This window comes from Canis lupus, chromosome 5 (genome assembly GCF_003254725.2).
Source record: "Canis lupus dingo isolate Sandy chromosome 5, ASM325472v2, whole genome shotgun sequence".
NCBI classification, from domain to species: domain Eukaryota; kingdom Metazoa; phylum Chordata; class Mammalia; order Carnivora; family Canidae; genus Canis; species Canis lupus.
This window is the reverse complement of record NC_064247.1, coordinates 29,524,520-29,536,669: the sequence shown is the minus strand read 5'-3', so window position 1 is coordinate 29,536,669 and position 12,150 is coordinate 29,524,520. Positions and strand designations below refer to the sequence as shown.

At 51.0% G+C, this 12,150-nt stretch overlaps 1 protein-coding gene across 13 annotated transcripts in view; it reads left to right on the top strand.

The window, feature by feature from the left end:
* The first annotated feature begins 6,233 nt into the window (after positions 1 to 6,233).
* YAP1 (Yes1 associated transcriptional regulator) overlaps positions 6,234 to 12,150 on the top strand; it is a 105,265-nt gene continuing 99,348 nt past the window's right edge. For 3 of the 13 annotated variants that reach the window (XM_049110048.1, XM_035716247.2, XM_035716244.2), the window contains exons 1-2: positions 6,236 to 6,927; positions 9,688 to 9,938. In XM_049110048.1, the coding sequence (XP_048966005.1) occupies positions 6,610 to 6,927; positions 9,688 to 9,938 (569 nt within the window). In that variant the 5' untranslated portion in view covers positions 6,236 to 6,609. Of the gene's footprint in view, positions 6,928 to 7,091; positions 7,193 to 9,687; positions 9,939 to 12,150 lie in introns of those variants that run through there. The other 10 variants (XM_025465745.2, XM_025465743.3, XM_035716248.2 and 7 more) reach the window with 6 other exon arrangements.

The following is a 12,150-nucleotide window of genomic DNA, read 5'->3' as shown; positions in this document are numbered from 1 at the left end:
AACAGCTATTAGAGATGGTGTCCAGATGTTCTCCATTTACCAAAATACTAGAAACTCCATGTTGATGGTGACTTAGATATGGAGGCACTTTCAGAGAGTTTGCATATCAAATTCTCAAAAGAAATTTAGTTTTTAATAGTTTTTAAAACATTTCTTGTGCTACCTATCATGCTGAAAATATGCATAGTCGAAACAATAGTCATGGAATGTTAAAACTATAAGCAAATTGGAATCATCACTTAATGGATCTTTTAAGATAGGACTAAAAAAATAAGATAGGATTAATTATCAGCTTTCAGGTAAGATTCAAGACATCACTTTTTTGAGATCCTTTACAACATGATTTTTTCCAATTATCAAATGCATATTATATGCTAGATATTGATATTTATAGAAAAAATAATAAGATGAAGGGGATACTTATCTCTAAAATGATGAAGACATTTACTTGCATATTTGCAAAGCATACTTGTTACTTATAGAATAAAAACAGAATGTAGAGTATAATATAGTGGTCCTCGAACATTAATATGAATGAGAACCTTGTTAGGTCTCATTAGAGGGCTTGTTAAAACCGATTGCTGGGCCCCCCTCCAGAGTCTCAGTAGGTCTGGTTTATGGCTTGAGGATTTACATGTCTTAACAAACTTTCAGTGATGCTGATGCTGCTGGTTTGGGGACCACACCTTGAGAACCATCGATAGGGAGTATAATATACTTAGTATTGTTAGAAGTCATCTTTCCATTTTTAGCATAACTTAGTAAAGCGTAGTAAATGATGAGCTCCGGTAGCTCCTCCACTCAAGCTGGGATGTGGACAATGCAGGCTCTGGAAAGGCTCTCCAGGGTGTCTGGGACATATCCCTCCGGGGTCTGCCCTGAGCTTGGAGGGCTTTGGACTCCAAAATTCTTCATGCCCAACTCTCAGGACTAACTTTAATTTCTCCCATGTGGATAAATTCAGCTAGGTTGTAGAATAAAAGAAATCTGATTTAAATGACTTTTCTTACATAGGCTCCACATGCCTGGTGTGGGACTCGAACTCAGGACCCTGACATAAGAAGTCACCTGCTCCATGCCTGAGCCTGCCAGGTGCCCCTAATCCTGGGATTCTTAATCCTCTTGATGCCATAATAAAAACTCATTCATACTTGTTATTTTGTGTACTCCTCATTAGCATCCTGTGAAATAGGCATTAATATGCCAATTCCTGCCCGGCCTGGCATGTCACTGGCTCTGCAAGATGGGCACAACCGTGTCCTTGGATCTGCATCTGCTCCATGCCAGGTATAGTGGCAGCACCGGCAGAACCGGCAGTGAGACCCAGCGATAGAAGAGAAGCCCAAGCTCTGAGCACACAGGGTTGTTTTTCCTTAACAACTCCTCCTTTGGAATGAGAGAATCTGTGTCTTCACATTTTCAATCTGACTTCCCAGTGATCAACCCAGCTTTGTCCTTAACATTGTTTTTTAGATTTTATTTATCTGAGACAGCACACACAAATGGGGTGGGGGGAAGCAAAGGGGCAAGCTGATGCCCCACTGAGTGCAGACCCTGACGTGGGGTTGGATCCCAGGACCCCAAGGTCATGACCTGAGCTGAAGGCAGGTGCCTCACTGAGCAGCTCAGGTTAACGTTCAACATTGAGACCGTATCGCCCTTAACCACCGATTGGCCAACTTTTCTGTAATGACAGGGTTCCCACAGCCCTTTATCAGTCTGCGAGCACACATTTGTCAAGAACCCTTCTGAACTGCCTGAAATTAAACACAATATTTCCGGTGGAGAGTGGGAGCTCTGGAATCAGAAATGTAGATTCAGTCGCAGATCCCCTGACGAGCAGTACAACTTTGGGCAAGTTATTTAACTTCTCTCTGCATGTTTCTTCATCTACGAGAGGTTTTTTATTTAATTTTTAATTGAAAGGGGTATTATAAGGATTAAATGAGAAACCCCACATAAAGCACTGAGCACAGTGACTGGCATATTGTTAACTGTTACTTTGATTTCACCAAGAACATCTGAAAATCCAGGCCGTTCATTAGCATTCACTGCATGTTGTGAAGGCAGAGGATGGAGAGACATCTATACGGCCGGTGGACAGTGTTCAGAAAAGAGATCACGATGGCACGTTAGTTGCTTGAGACTTGAAGCCACAGCTCTACTCTGGGGCTCGGGGATCCCTCCGTGTGTCTATCAGCTCCCTCTTTCCTGTGTTTGCTGAGCACCTATGGTTAAGCGTTGCTGGCTGGAGGTGCAGAGGTAGGAGATGCTGGTGCAGAGGCCCCCAGAGAGGCTGGGCACATAGACACATGAGGACCAGCCATGGTCAGTGCCGTGATGGAGGCAGCATGCAGACTGTGGGAGTACCCAGAGAAGCCAGCCTCTCTGCCTGGAAGGTAGAGGCCAGCAAGAAGCAGAGAGCCAAGGGAGAGCAGGGAAAAGCAGGAAGAAGGGGATCCAGGCAGCAGGAGGAATGTCCTGGGTGGCCAAAGGGCAAGAAGGGAACCACAAGTGGTCCAGGGTGCTGGCAGGTGGAGTGGGGTGGGTGAGTGGTGAGACAGGGCCAGGGATGGAAGCAATGACTGCAGGCCTCAGGCCCATGTGCCCCACTAGTGGTCTGTGTGACCCATGAGGGCACTGCACAGTGACCACATGGACATGCTGCTGAGCTCACTGCAACGTCAGAGTGGACAACAGAAGTGGAACATTATCCTGAAGCTCGGCAAATGGCGAGGGGAAGTGAGGTGGAAGCGCAGCCAGGCCACGGGAGGACCACAATGCCACTTGCCAGGTGCTGGATTCAAGGACATGGCTGTGGACAGATGGGATAAGTGCATGGCCGGAGTGAAGGAGGTGGGGGTGTCAAAGGGCAAAGGATCGAAAGGGGAAGAAGTAAAGAACTGGCCTGTGGGCTGCTCTTCCAAACCACGAGCCTGGGGAGGGACGTGCTTATGAGGTGGCCACCTGTCTCTGTGGGTTCCGAGCAAGATGTTCAGGCCTTTTGTGCACGGTGGCATTCCTATGTCAGAAGATGTGACCTTCTGGAGTAGGGGACAGTGAATCCACATGAGGACAGTGTTAGCACCTGCAACAGCTGGCTGGCTCACAGGAACGAGAAGCCTACTGTGTGGCTTAGTGGGTAGAACGTGGGGCTCTTGGTCCTGGGGTCGTGAGTCTGAGCCCCGCGTTGGGTGTAGAGGTTACTTAAACATAAAATCTTTAAACAAAAAAGAGAGACGCTGACTGCGGATACAAGGAAACATGATCAGAGACCATAAATATGGAGTGACACCGATCCTCCCACGGGCAAGATTCCCTGTCCTCCCTAGGAACATGGGTGTAGCCTAGTTCCAGGGGCAGGGAAAGGGTTGGACACTTCCTCTTTCTAAGCCGTTAGTCTATCTAGGCATGGTGAATACCAAGAGAGAGTGACAAAAACAGGGTACGTTTCCAATGTTTACATTTAGCAAATACTTTTAACGCAGTGATTACAGTCCAATATAACTGTACCCACAGGTATACCAGATGATTACGGAGCTTACCTTAAATATTGATTCCTACTGCACTAACGCAGATAGTGTCGCTGGGTAATAGGACAAAGTTTAGAGCTGTACAAAGAATGCCTCCTTGCAATCGTGAAGGTACACCTCTGGGATGATGGTATAACCTCACTTGCACAAAACGTCAAATCTTCGATTGAAACTTTTAATGAATGTGGGGCCTGGTCCCCTGTAAGCCTTAGGTATTGGAATGGAAAAGACAGACAACCCAATTCATCCAGTTTTACAGATGCAGTTGGAGGAAATACACAAGGCATGGTATTGAAGGCAAAGAGGATGATGACAGGTTGAAGCAGTGAGTTATGATATTTTTTTTAAAGATTTTATTTATCTAAGAGAGAGCATAAGTGCACATGAGCAGGGAGAGAGAGAGAGAGAGAGAGAGAGAGAGAGAATCCCATGCAGACTCCCCGCTGAGCGTGGAGCAGGTGGGGCTGGACATTGCAACCCTGAGATCAGGACCTAAGCTGAAACCAAGAGTCAGTTGCTCAACCGAGTGCACCACCTGGGCACCCGGAGTCATGAATTCTAAGCCGAACTAGAAAGAAGTAGAAACAAAGGGAGTGATTGGCTGGTGGAAAAGTGAGAGATGAATGCCTGGTGAGGTGTGAGTAAGGAAACCAGGGAGCCAAATGGCCACTAGGAGAGTAGCCCAGCAGAGACTGGATGTGATGAGGATGGACACAGGTAGCTGGTGGCTCAGGTGAGAGGAGGCCCCACCATAGCGGAGTGCATGTCGTTGTGACAGTGGCGCTGAGAACACCGTCCAGAGAGAGACTGAAATAAGGGTGTTTGTAAGGAGACTTGTGTCTCAAGGGGTCTTAAAGCGGCCACTGCTCCAGAAGCAGGGATGGGGAGAGAGGCGACAAAGTGTTGAGTACATGTTCTATCCTTTACTAACCTGTGGCCGAAATTGTATAGGTAAGAAACAGTAAATTACAAAATCTTGGGTGCTGCTACAGACATACTTGTAGGACATGGAATCATCCAGTCTTCCAGTCCACTCAGAAAACTAATTTTATTCTGCATTGAATAACAGGTGTAACAATACTGAACAAAGCAAGGTCTGCTGTACCCTCAGCCCTGGAATGACAGCATTCCTCGTTCCTCGCAGTAAGATTCCACTCAAGTCCTGGGCTTTCCAGCACTTTGGTTCTTAAAAAGGTTTTTTTTTTTTTTTTTTTTTTCCCCAGTTGACATTTTTAATGCACACTTTTGGCCTGGCGGCTTTGTGTGGATGGACAATTGGACAAGAGAGGAAGGGACTGCCAGGAGGGTCCCCCAGGGGGTTTCTGCAAAGGAGAGGCTGTGTCACAACATGTGGCGGTCACAGACATGTATGCAGAACTCACTGTGAGCCCACAGCTGGGCTGAGTGCCCACCGGCTCACAGAAGGCCTCAACACATAAAGCAGGTGTTATTACCCCAACCTCAACACGAAAGAAATTAAAGAACAGCAAACCGGTAACATGCCCAACGTCTCACAACCAGTAAATGGTGGAGCTGGGACCTGAACTCACATTTCTGTAGTTCCAGACAAGTTTGTGGCTACATGGCCGGGACATTTGGGGCACGGGCTGCAGAGAAGCCCAGGTGGCAGTCAGGGCCTCAGGGACCCACAGAGCCTTCTGGAGGACAGTGGGGTGCAGGGCAGCGGGTTCCAGTCCTGCCTTAGCACTGGAGAGCCGGCAGCCTGTCCTGCAGGCCCTGCCCTGCCCTGCACATCGGCCCAGACCCCTGCTCCGAACCCTCCTGGGCCAGTCCTGGCTGGAGGAACAGATTATCGTCTTGCTCAGACTTCTTCTTGCTCAACCCTTATACATCTGCTTTCCTTGCATTGCAGGCAAATTCTTTAAAAAGCTGGATTTCTGGAGCATGGGCTAAGCTGCAGGCTTCACAGTCTGAGCAACTTTGCACAACAGGGAGGTTGACTGAACTTGCGGCACCGTATAGACGGACCAGCCACATGGCTCCGGAACCACGCATCAAGAAAGCTACTTTTTAGAAAATATCGGAATGCACGCATTTAAGAGCAAATTTCCAGGAGCACCTGTGGTGGGGGGTCCTGAGGTGGAACCATGCGTGGGGCTCCCTGCTTCTCCCTCTGACCCTTTGCCCCAAGCTCGCTCGCGCTCGCACTCTCTTTCAAATAAAACCTTAAAAAATAAAAACCTTATTGCGTAGCTCCCGCGTGATTTGGGCCCCTAAGCACGGGTCGGGGAGCAGAGCCACGCGGGGGGGGGGGGGGGGGGGGGAGGGGAGGCAGGAGGCAGGGTCTCCGCGTTCAGCAGGGATTCCTTCCAGCAGCGGAGGAGCTCGGACTGTGACGAACTCCAGGGCAAAACAAAACCAAACCAAACCAAACCAAACCAAAGTTAAAGAGTTTTGCAAGCCGCCAGTTTTCCTCGTAGGGAGTCCCGGGGCGGCGAGGGCAGAGCTCGAGGTCCCCTTCCCCGCCCCCGCCGGGACGCAGGGGGTACAGCGCGGTCCCCGGCCGCCCCCACACCGCACCTGGACCCCCCCACGGTGGCTGCGCGCGCCGGCGGCCGGGTCACGTGCGGCGGGGGGCGGGGCGGGGCGGGGCGGGGCGGGCGTGGAGAGCGCAGGAATGCGGCGGCCCGCGGGGGAGCGCAGCCGGGGCGGGCGGGCGCGCGGAGGCAGGAAGGGCCGCGAGGGGGCGGGGCCGGCGCGCGGCTCGGGCGGGCGCTTCTCTCAACTTTAGTTTTGGCGTCGGCGGCGAGTTTGCGTCTCAGTCGGGCGCCGCCGCCGCCGCCGCCGCCGCCGCCGCCGGAGAGAAAGGGAGGAAGGAAGGAAGTCCCCGAGGAAGCCGGGCAGCGGGGGAGGGAGCGGCCGCCCCGCCGCCCCGCGACCGTCGGGGAGCGCAGGGGCCGCGGAGCCGCCGGGGGCCGCGGGGCGGGCGGGCGGGCGGGGGCGGCTCTCGCACCCTCACTCACTCGCAGGCTCCCTCGCGCTCGCTCGCACCCCCCAGGCGGCCGAGCCCCCGAGCCCCGCAGCCCCGCAGCCCCGCGCCCCGCAGCCCGGCGCCATGGACCCCGGGCCCCCGCCGCCCGCCGCCCCGCCTCAGGCCCAGGGCCCGCCGTCCGCGCCGCCTCCCCCGGGCCAGGCCCCGCCGTCCGCTCCCGGGCCCCCCGCGCCTCCGGGGTCGCAGGCGGCGCCGCAGGCCCCCCCCGCCGGCCACCAGATCGTGCACGTCCGGGGGGACTCGGAGACTGACCTGGAGGCGCTCTTCAACGCCGTCATGAACCCCAAGACGGCCAACGTGCCGCAGACGGTGCCCATGCGGCTGCGGAAGCTGCCCGACTCCTTCTTCAAGCCGCCGGAGCCCAAGGCACACTCCCGCCAGGTACCGCCGTCGGGGGGCCGGGGCCGGGGCCGGGGCCGGGGCCGGGGGCCGGGGAGGCCGCGGCGGGGGAGGGGGCCGCGGCCGGCGGGGCGGGGGCGGGGGCGGGGGCGGGGGAGGGCGAGCGGGGGGAGGGCGGCGCCGCCCCGAGTCCCGGGCCCAGATTGTTTTCCCTCAGAGTTGGCGGCGCGGCCGCGGCCTGGGGGGCGCACTGGCCCAGCTTCTTTCTTCTTTCTTTCTTCCTGGGGCCCCGGGACGACGGCGGGAGGTGGGGGTGGGGGTGGGGGTGGGGGTGGGGGAGGGGAGCGCGGGCGGGGGCGGGGGCGGCCGCCGTGGGCTCGCACAATGTGCGCGCGTCCGCGCCCCGCACCTCGGCCCGGCGCCGCCGCGGGGAGGGGAGGGGCGGGGAGGGGCGGGGTGGGGGTGGGGCGGCCGGCGGCCGCGTGGGGCCGAGGCGGCCGCGGGGTGTCTGGGCGTCTCCGGGGTCGGGGTCGTTCCCTGCGGTACCGCGCGGACGAGGGCGGGGGGGCCGCCGCGCCGTCTCCGCTCCGGTCCCCGCCCGGCTCCCCGGGGCTCGCAGCCGCCTCCCGCGGGCGGCGTCCCGGCTTTCCTGGAAGGCGCTGCGGGGTCCGCGTCGGGGTCCGCGTCGGGCGGCCGGGCCCGGGGGAGGGGGAGGGGCAGGGGGAGGGGGGCCTGGGGGCCCCTGCAGGGGTGCCGCGGGGAGGGCGTCCGGCGCGGGCAGCGGGCCCTGGTGGGCTGGGAGCTCGGGCCGGAACAGAGCAGTGGCCGGGGGTGGCCCCGAGGACCGCGCGTTCCCGCCCCGGGGTCGCCGTCCGCGGCTGTCGCTGTGCTCCGAGCCCGCCGCCCGCTGCGTGCCGTCTTTGGAAGGAACTTGCTTTGCGCTGAACCCGAGCGCAGGAACTTTGCCCGAAAGTTCATCGGTTTTCCAGACACGGCGGTGCGGTCAGTCCAGTCAGGCCGCAACTCCAGCGGGAGCGGCGATCGCCCCCTTACCGTTCCCTCCTGTCGTGTGCCCCCTGCTGCGGGGACCAGGGTGGGGGGAGTCCCCGGGCCTGCAGGGGGAGGAGGGGTGCGTGGGGGGGCAGGGGACACCTGAGGGAGGGGGCAGGGGGAGTCCCGCAGTCTATGTGGGAGAACCTGCCGAAGGAGGGGGGGGGGCACCTCCTGAGGGGGGCCATGAGGGCAGGGGAGCCCTGGGCCTCCCGCAGTCGGTTGGGGTCAGTGACCCTCGATGCACCTGACACGGAGCAGCTAGGCCGCTCGTCACTTGCTGTGCTTGGAAACCACAGCACACGTAGGAGTGTGTGTATCTCATTTTGTGGCATCTATAAGCCAAGAAACAACCGCCTCTGTAAAGTCACAAAAAAAAAATTTTTCTAGTAACTAGCCTTGAGAAGTTGCGTCCAGTAGTTTATGGATTTACGCTCTATTCATAGTCTGTGGCTTCGTTTCTGATAAGTTTCTTGACTCAGGGTTGTGCATTTGTAAGTTTGACTTTATTCCTGCTGATTTCCTAATTCAAATTTATTCTGATTGGAAACTCAGCAGTGTGGCTGACTTTCAGGCACACATGCTTCCGCTGATGGCATCAGCCATTCTCTCCTTCCCCATATCAACCTAGGAAATTCTTATTTTAGCAATCAGACCCTAATTCCAATGAGAAACTTAAATAGCTGCTGGATTATGGCTAGGACGGATGTGGGGCATATAGGCTCTTGTCTACAAACTATTAGATATGAGTTTGTTTATCTTACAGATAACAAAACAGATTGCTTTGTTAGCCACTCTGGACTGGCACTGAGACCTTTGGGGTCTGGATGCAGACTTTTTTCTTTCATTACAGTTGTAAATGTGTGTGAATATTCTTGTTGGAATATTCTTGTTGAACTGTGCAGATTTTTTATCATCTGTGGAGGAATGCATACTTGGGTTTTCATTAGGTGTCTTTTAAGAACATTTGATTTGAATCTGTCACACATTAAGAGTTGTGTACTCTGTGATGGCTTTATTGATGGCATTTGTCCATGGTGAGAAAAAATGGCAGTTATCATGTGTTTGGGGCTTGGTGGGGAAAGAGACGTTATGTACTAAAGACCTCGTTGAAAAAAGAGAACGCACAGTTACTTTATTCCTTGGGTATCACTGTTCCTGGAGTTGTGTGATACCCAGGACATTTTAGAACTCAGAAGAACATCCACATTGCCTTGGTCTTTCAGAAATCAGGTTTAGGGATGCGTGGTTGGCTCAATGGTTGAGTGTCTGCCTTTGGCTCAGGGTGTGATCCTGGAGACCCGGGATCAAGTCCCACATCGGGCTCCCTGCATGAAACCTGCTTCTCCCTCTGCCTGTGTCTCTGCCTCTCTCTGTGTCTCTCATGAATAAATAAATAAAAGAAATTTAAAAAAAATTAGGTTTTAAAATCCAGTGTACTGTAAGAATGTTCCATGTTCCATTCATTTTCTACTGTTTCCCTCTAAAATATATGGAAAGTGCACCTAATGTGTACCAGATAGAAAGTAACTTAGATGGACTGCTGATCTATAAAGTTACAAATGTTTGTGAAACTTAAAAACACATAAACCATTTAAAAACACACATCTATAAACCTGTATTCCTCTGTCAGATTTTAAATTTTGCCTTTGGTACTTAGATACTTGGTTTCAATGAAACCCTGTCAAAGAAATTTAAAGGGACCCTCTTGAAAAATAACTTAAGAAATTTTTGTTTGAATATCCCTAATAGGCCAGCACTGATGCAGGCACTGCGGGAGCCCTGACCCCACAGCATGTTCGAGCTCATTCCTCTCCAGCTTCCCTGCAGCTGGGAGCCGTGTCCCCGGGGACCCTGACACCCACTGGAGTCAGCTCCGGCCCCGCAGCTGCACCCAGTGCTCAGCACCTCCGCCAGTCCTCCTTTGAGATACCTGACGATGTACCTCTGCCTGCCGGCTGGGAGATGGCCAAGACCTCCTCTGGTCAGAGATACTTCTTGAAGTAAGTGACGGTCACAGTGAGAGGTCGTTTTCTAAAGAAAACAAATTTTGGAAAGCACAGTAAGGTGGTATCAGGATATAAAATGTCATTTGCTTTTTATGTTTCATGTTTATGTCAAGATTATGTTACATATATACACATAATATATGCGTATGTACGCAAGCAGAACTTTTTTTTGGTTGTTTTTTTGTTTTTTGTTTTTTGTTTTTTTTTTTTCAGTTTAATATGACCTAATTATCTTTTTCAGCCTGGGTAATATTTTGAAAGCTTGATTGATTCTTGGTTCAGAGTCCTTTAATAATCTTTTGTGGCAATTTGGATATTCTCATTTTGACTTTGTTCCGAGTCTATTAATTAGCTTAGTTTACAGCTGAAAAGAATACTATGAAAATTTTCAACTTGTGGGAATTAAAGGCAGGCATAGTCTTAGGAAACAGGTATGGTGCAACTTACATCTTTTTAAATGAATGTTTTATTTGTAGAGAAGAATGACAAAATAAGTAGGCCTTCTTTTGGGAGTCAGATTTTACAGTATCTGGGATTGTCAGATGACAAACCTGTTAGCTACAGCTTGGCATGATTGGTTATTTTCCTTCCCAAAATATAAAGAGAAGTACAAGTTTTCACGTTTATACTATTGCTCTGTAGCAGACTTTGTTCAAGGTTCCAGGTCCTCAAAACAGAATTGTCCTCTGGGAAAACAGAAACAAGGCCATTGTGTTATTTATTTTTATGAGCCTTTTTTGTCTTTAACAAAATGGTAAATTTTCATAAAGGTCAAAATAGTATTTTATTACTTCTCAGTTTGAATTTGTAGGTAAGACCTAAGTATTTTTATCTCGCTTCTTTGGATTTATGTATATGCAAAACTTTTTTTTTTAAGTAATTATTATAGACTGAAGGTGATGTTTTTAAGAAGTTGCTTATTTCTTGCTGTTTAATCAGATTAACAAAGTGAAAAACAGTCCAAGTTTTTTGAGATCTGTCTTGACAATCTACTCCCAAGGCAAATGTAACATTTACTTATTCGATTAGATAATACAATTATTAATACTGTTGTTTTGTGTGGGTATTTTTTATCATTTGTCTTCCAGGGTAGCTTGTTTGTGATGTAGGGTAGGGTTTTCAGACAGGCTCGGTTAGGAGCAGAGCGGAGAAAAAAGTTTGGTTTTGAAAAGTTTCTATGTGTTTTGCCCCCTCTCCTGTAAGATTTTTCTGGTGTCCTGCTGTCCATTTCATAGGGTCAGGTTTCAAGCAGAACAATAAAGAGCCTGAGCTGGGAAGTATGCAGGAGTCTGGCAGACTCATCTGTGTGAGTGGGATCCTCTGTTGCAAGCAAACATCTAGAGTTGGTGAGGGAGCTAGCTGCTGCACGGGAGGGATGCATCCTGAGGGGAAGGAACAGAGACAGACTGGGTCCTTGGGAGGAAAAAGAAAGGCTGTCCTTTCCTGAACCTCTTCCTGCTGGGTCACATGCTGACCTGGGCAGATTTTAAATGCTCAATGGCCTGCTCACCTCCTCTCTTTGTCGATGCTGGAGCTAAATGTACTAGGTTGCAGGGCCGAGTTTGTGCCCTTGGTCTTCTGTATCTATAATAGTTGCTCCAGGGGACTCCCACCTATGTTTTCATTATTTTGAATGATCTTGTTATTTTGACCTGAAATAAACATTTTGTATGTCTATTTTAAAAAGTTTCCAGTGGTTTTTCCTTTAAGAAGAAATGTTTCTTTATGGTATTGTTAAAGGTGGGTTAACGAAGGGTCTGCATGTCTACACCACACCACCCTGAATATACCAGTTGAATGGGTTTGTAGGGAATGATAGGGGATATTACGTGGCCATGTGAACAGCGGTTATAGGGAGTGCAGAGAAGCTCACCTGCAAGAGAAAAAGGAGAGAAAACATGGTTCTTAACAAATGAAAAACAAAAAAAAATTTAAAAAACCAAAAACAAAACAGAATGATTGTTCTTCAAGATTTTTGATGGACTCCTAGAGAAATAAAATAATTTTCTCATATCAAACCTTTCAGAAATGCAAGGATTTTTCCTGAGAGGCAAAATCATGGATTAGTCAGTGCTTGTCAGGAATTCTAGACATTGCTTGTGGAAGCATTGGCTTGTGGAAGATGGGTACTGTGGGCTTATAAAATTTTTTATTCTCTATCAGCTTTATGAACAATGTGTAATTTGGAGAAGTTACAAAAAGTTCC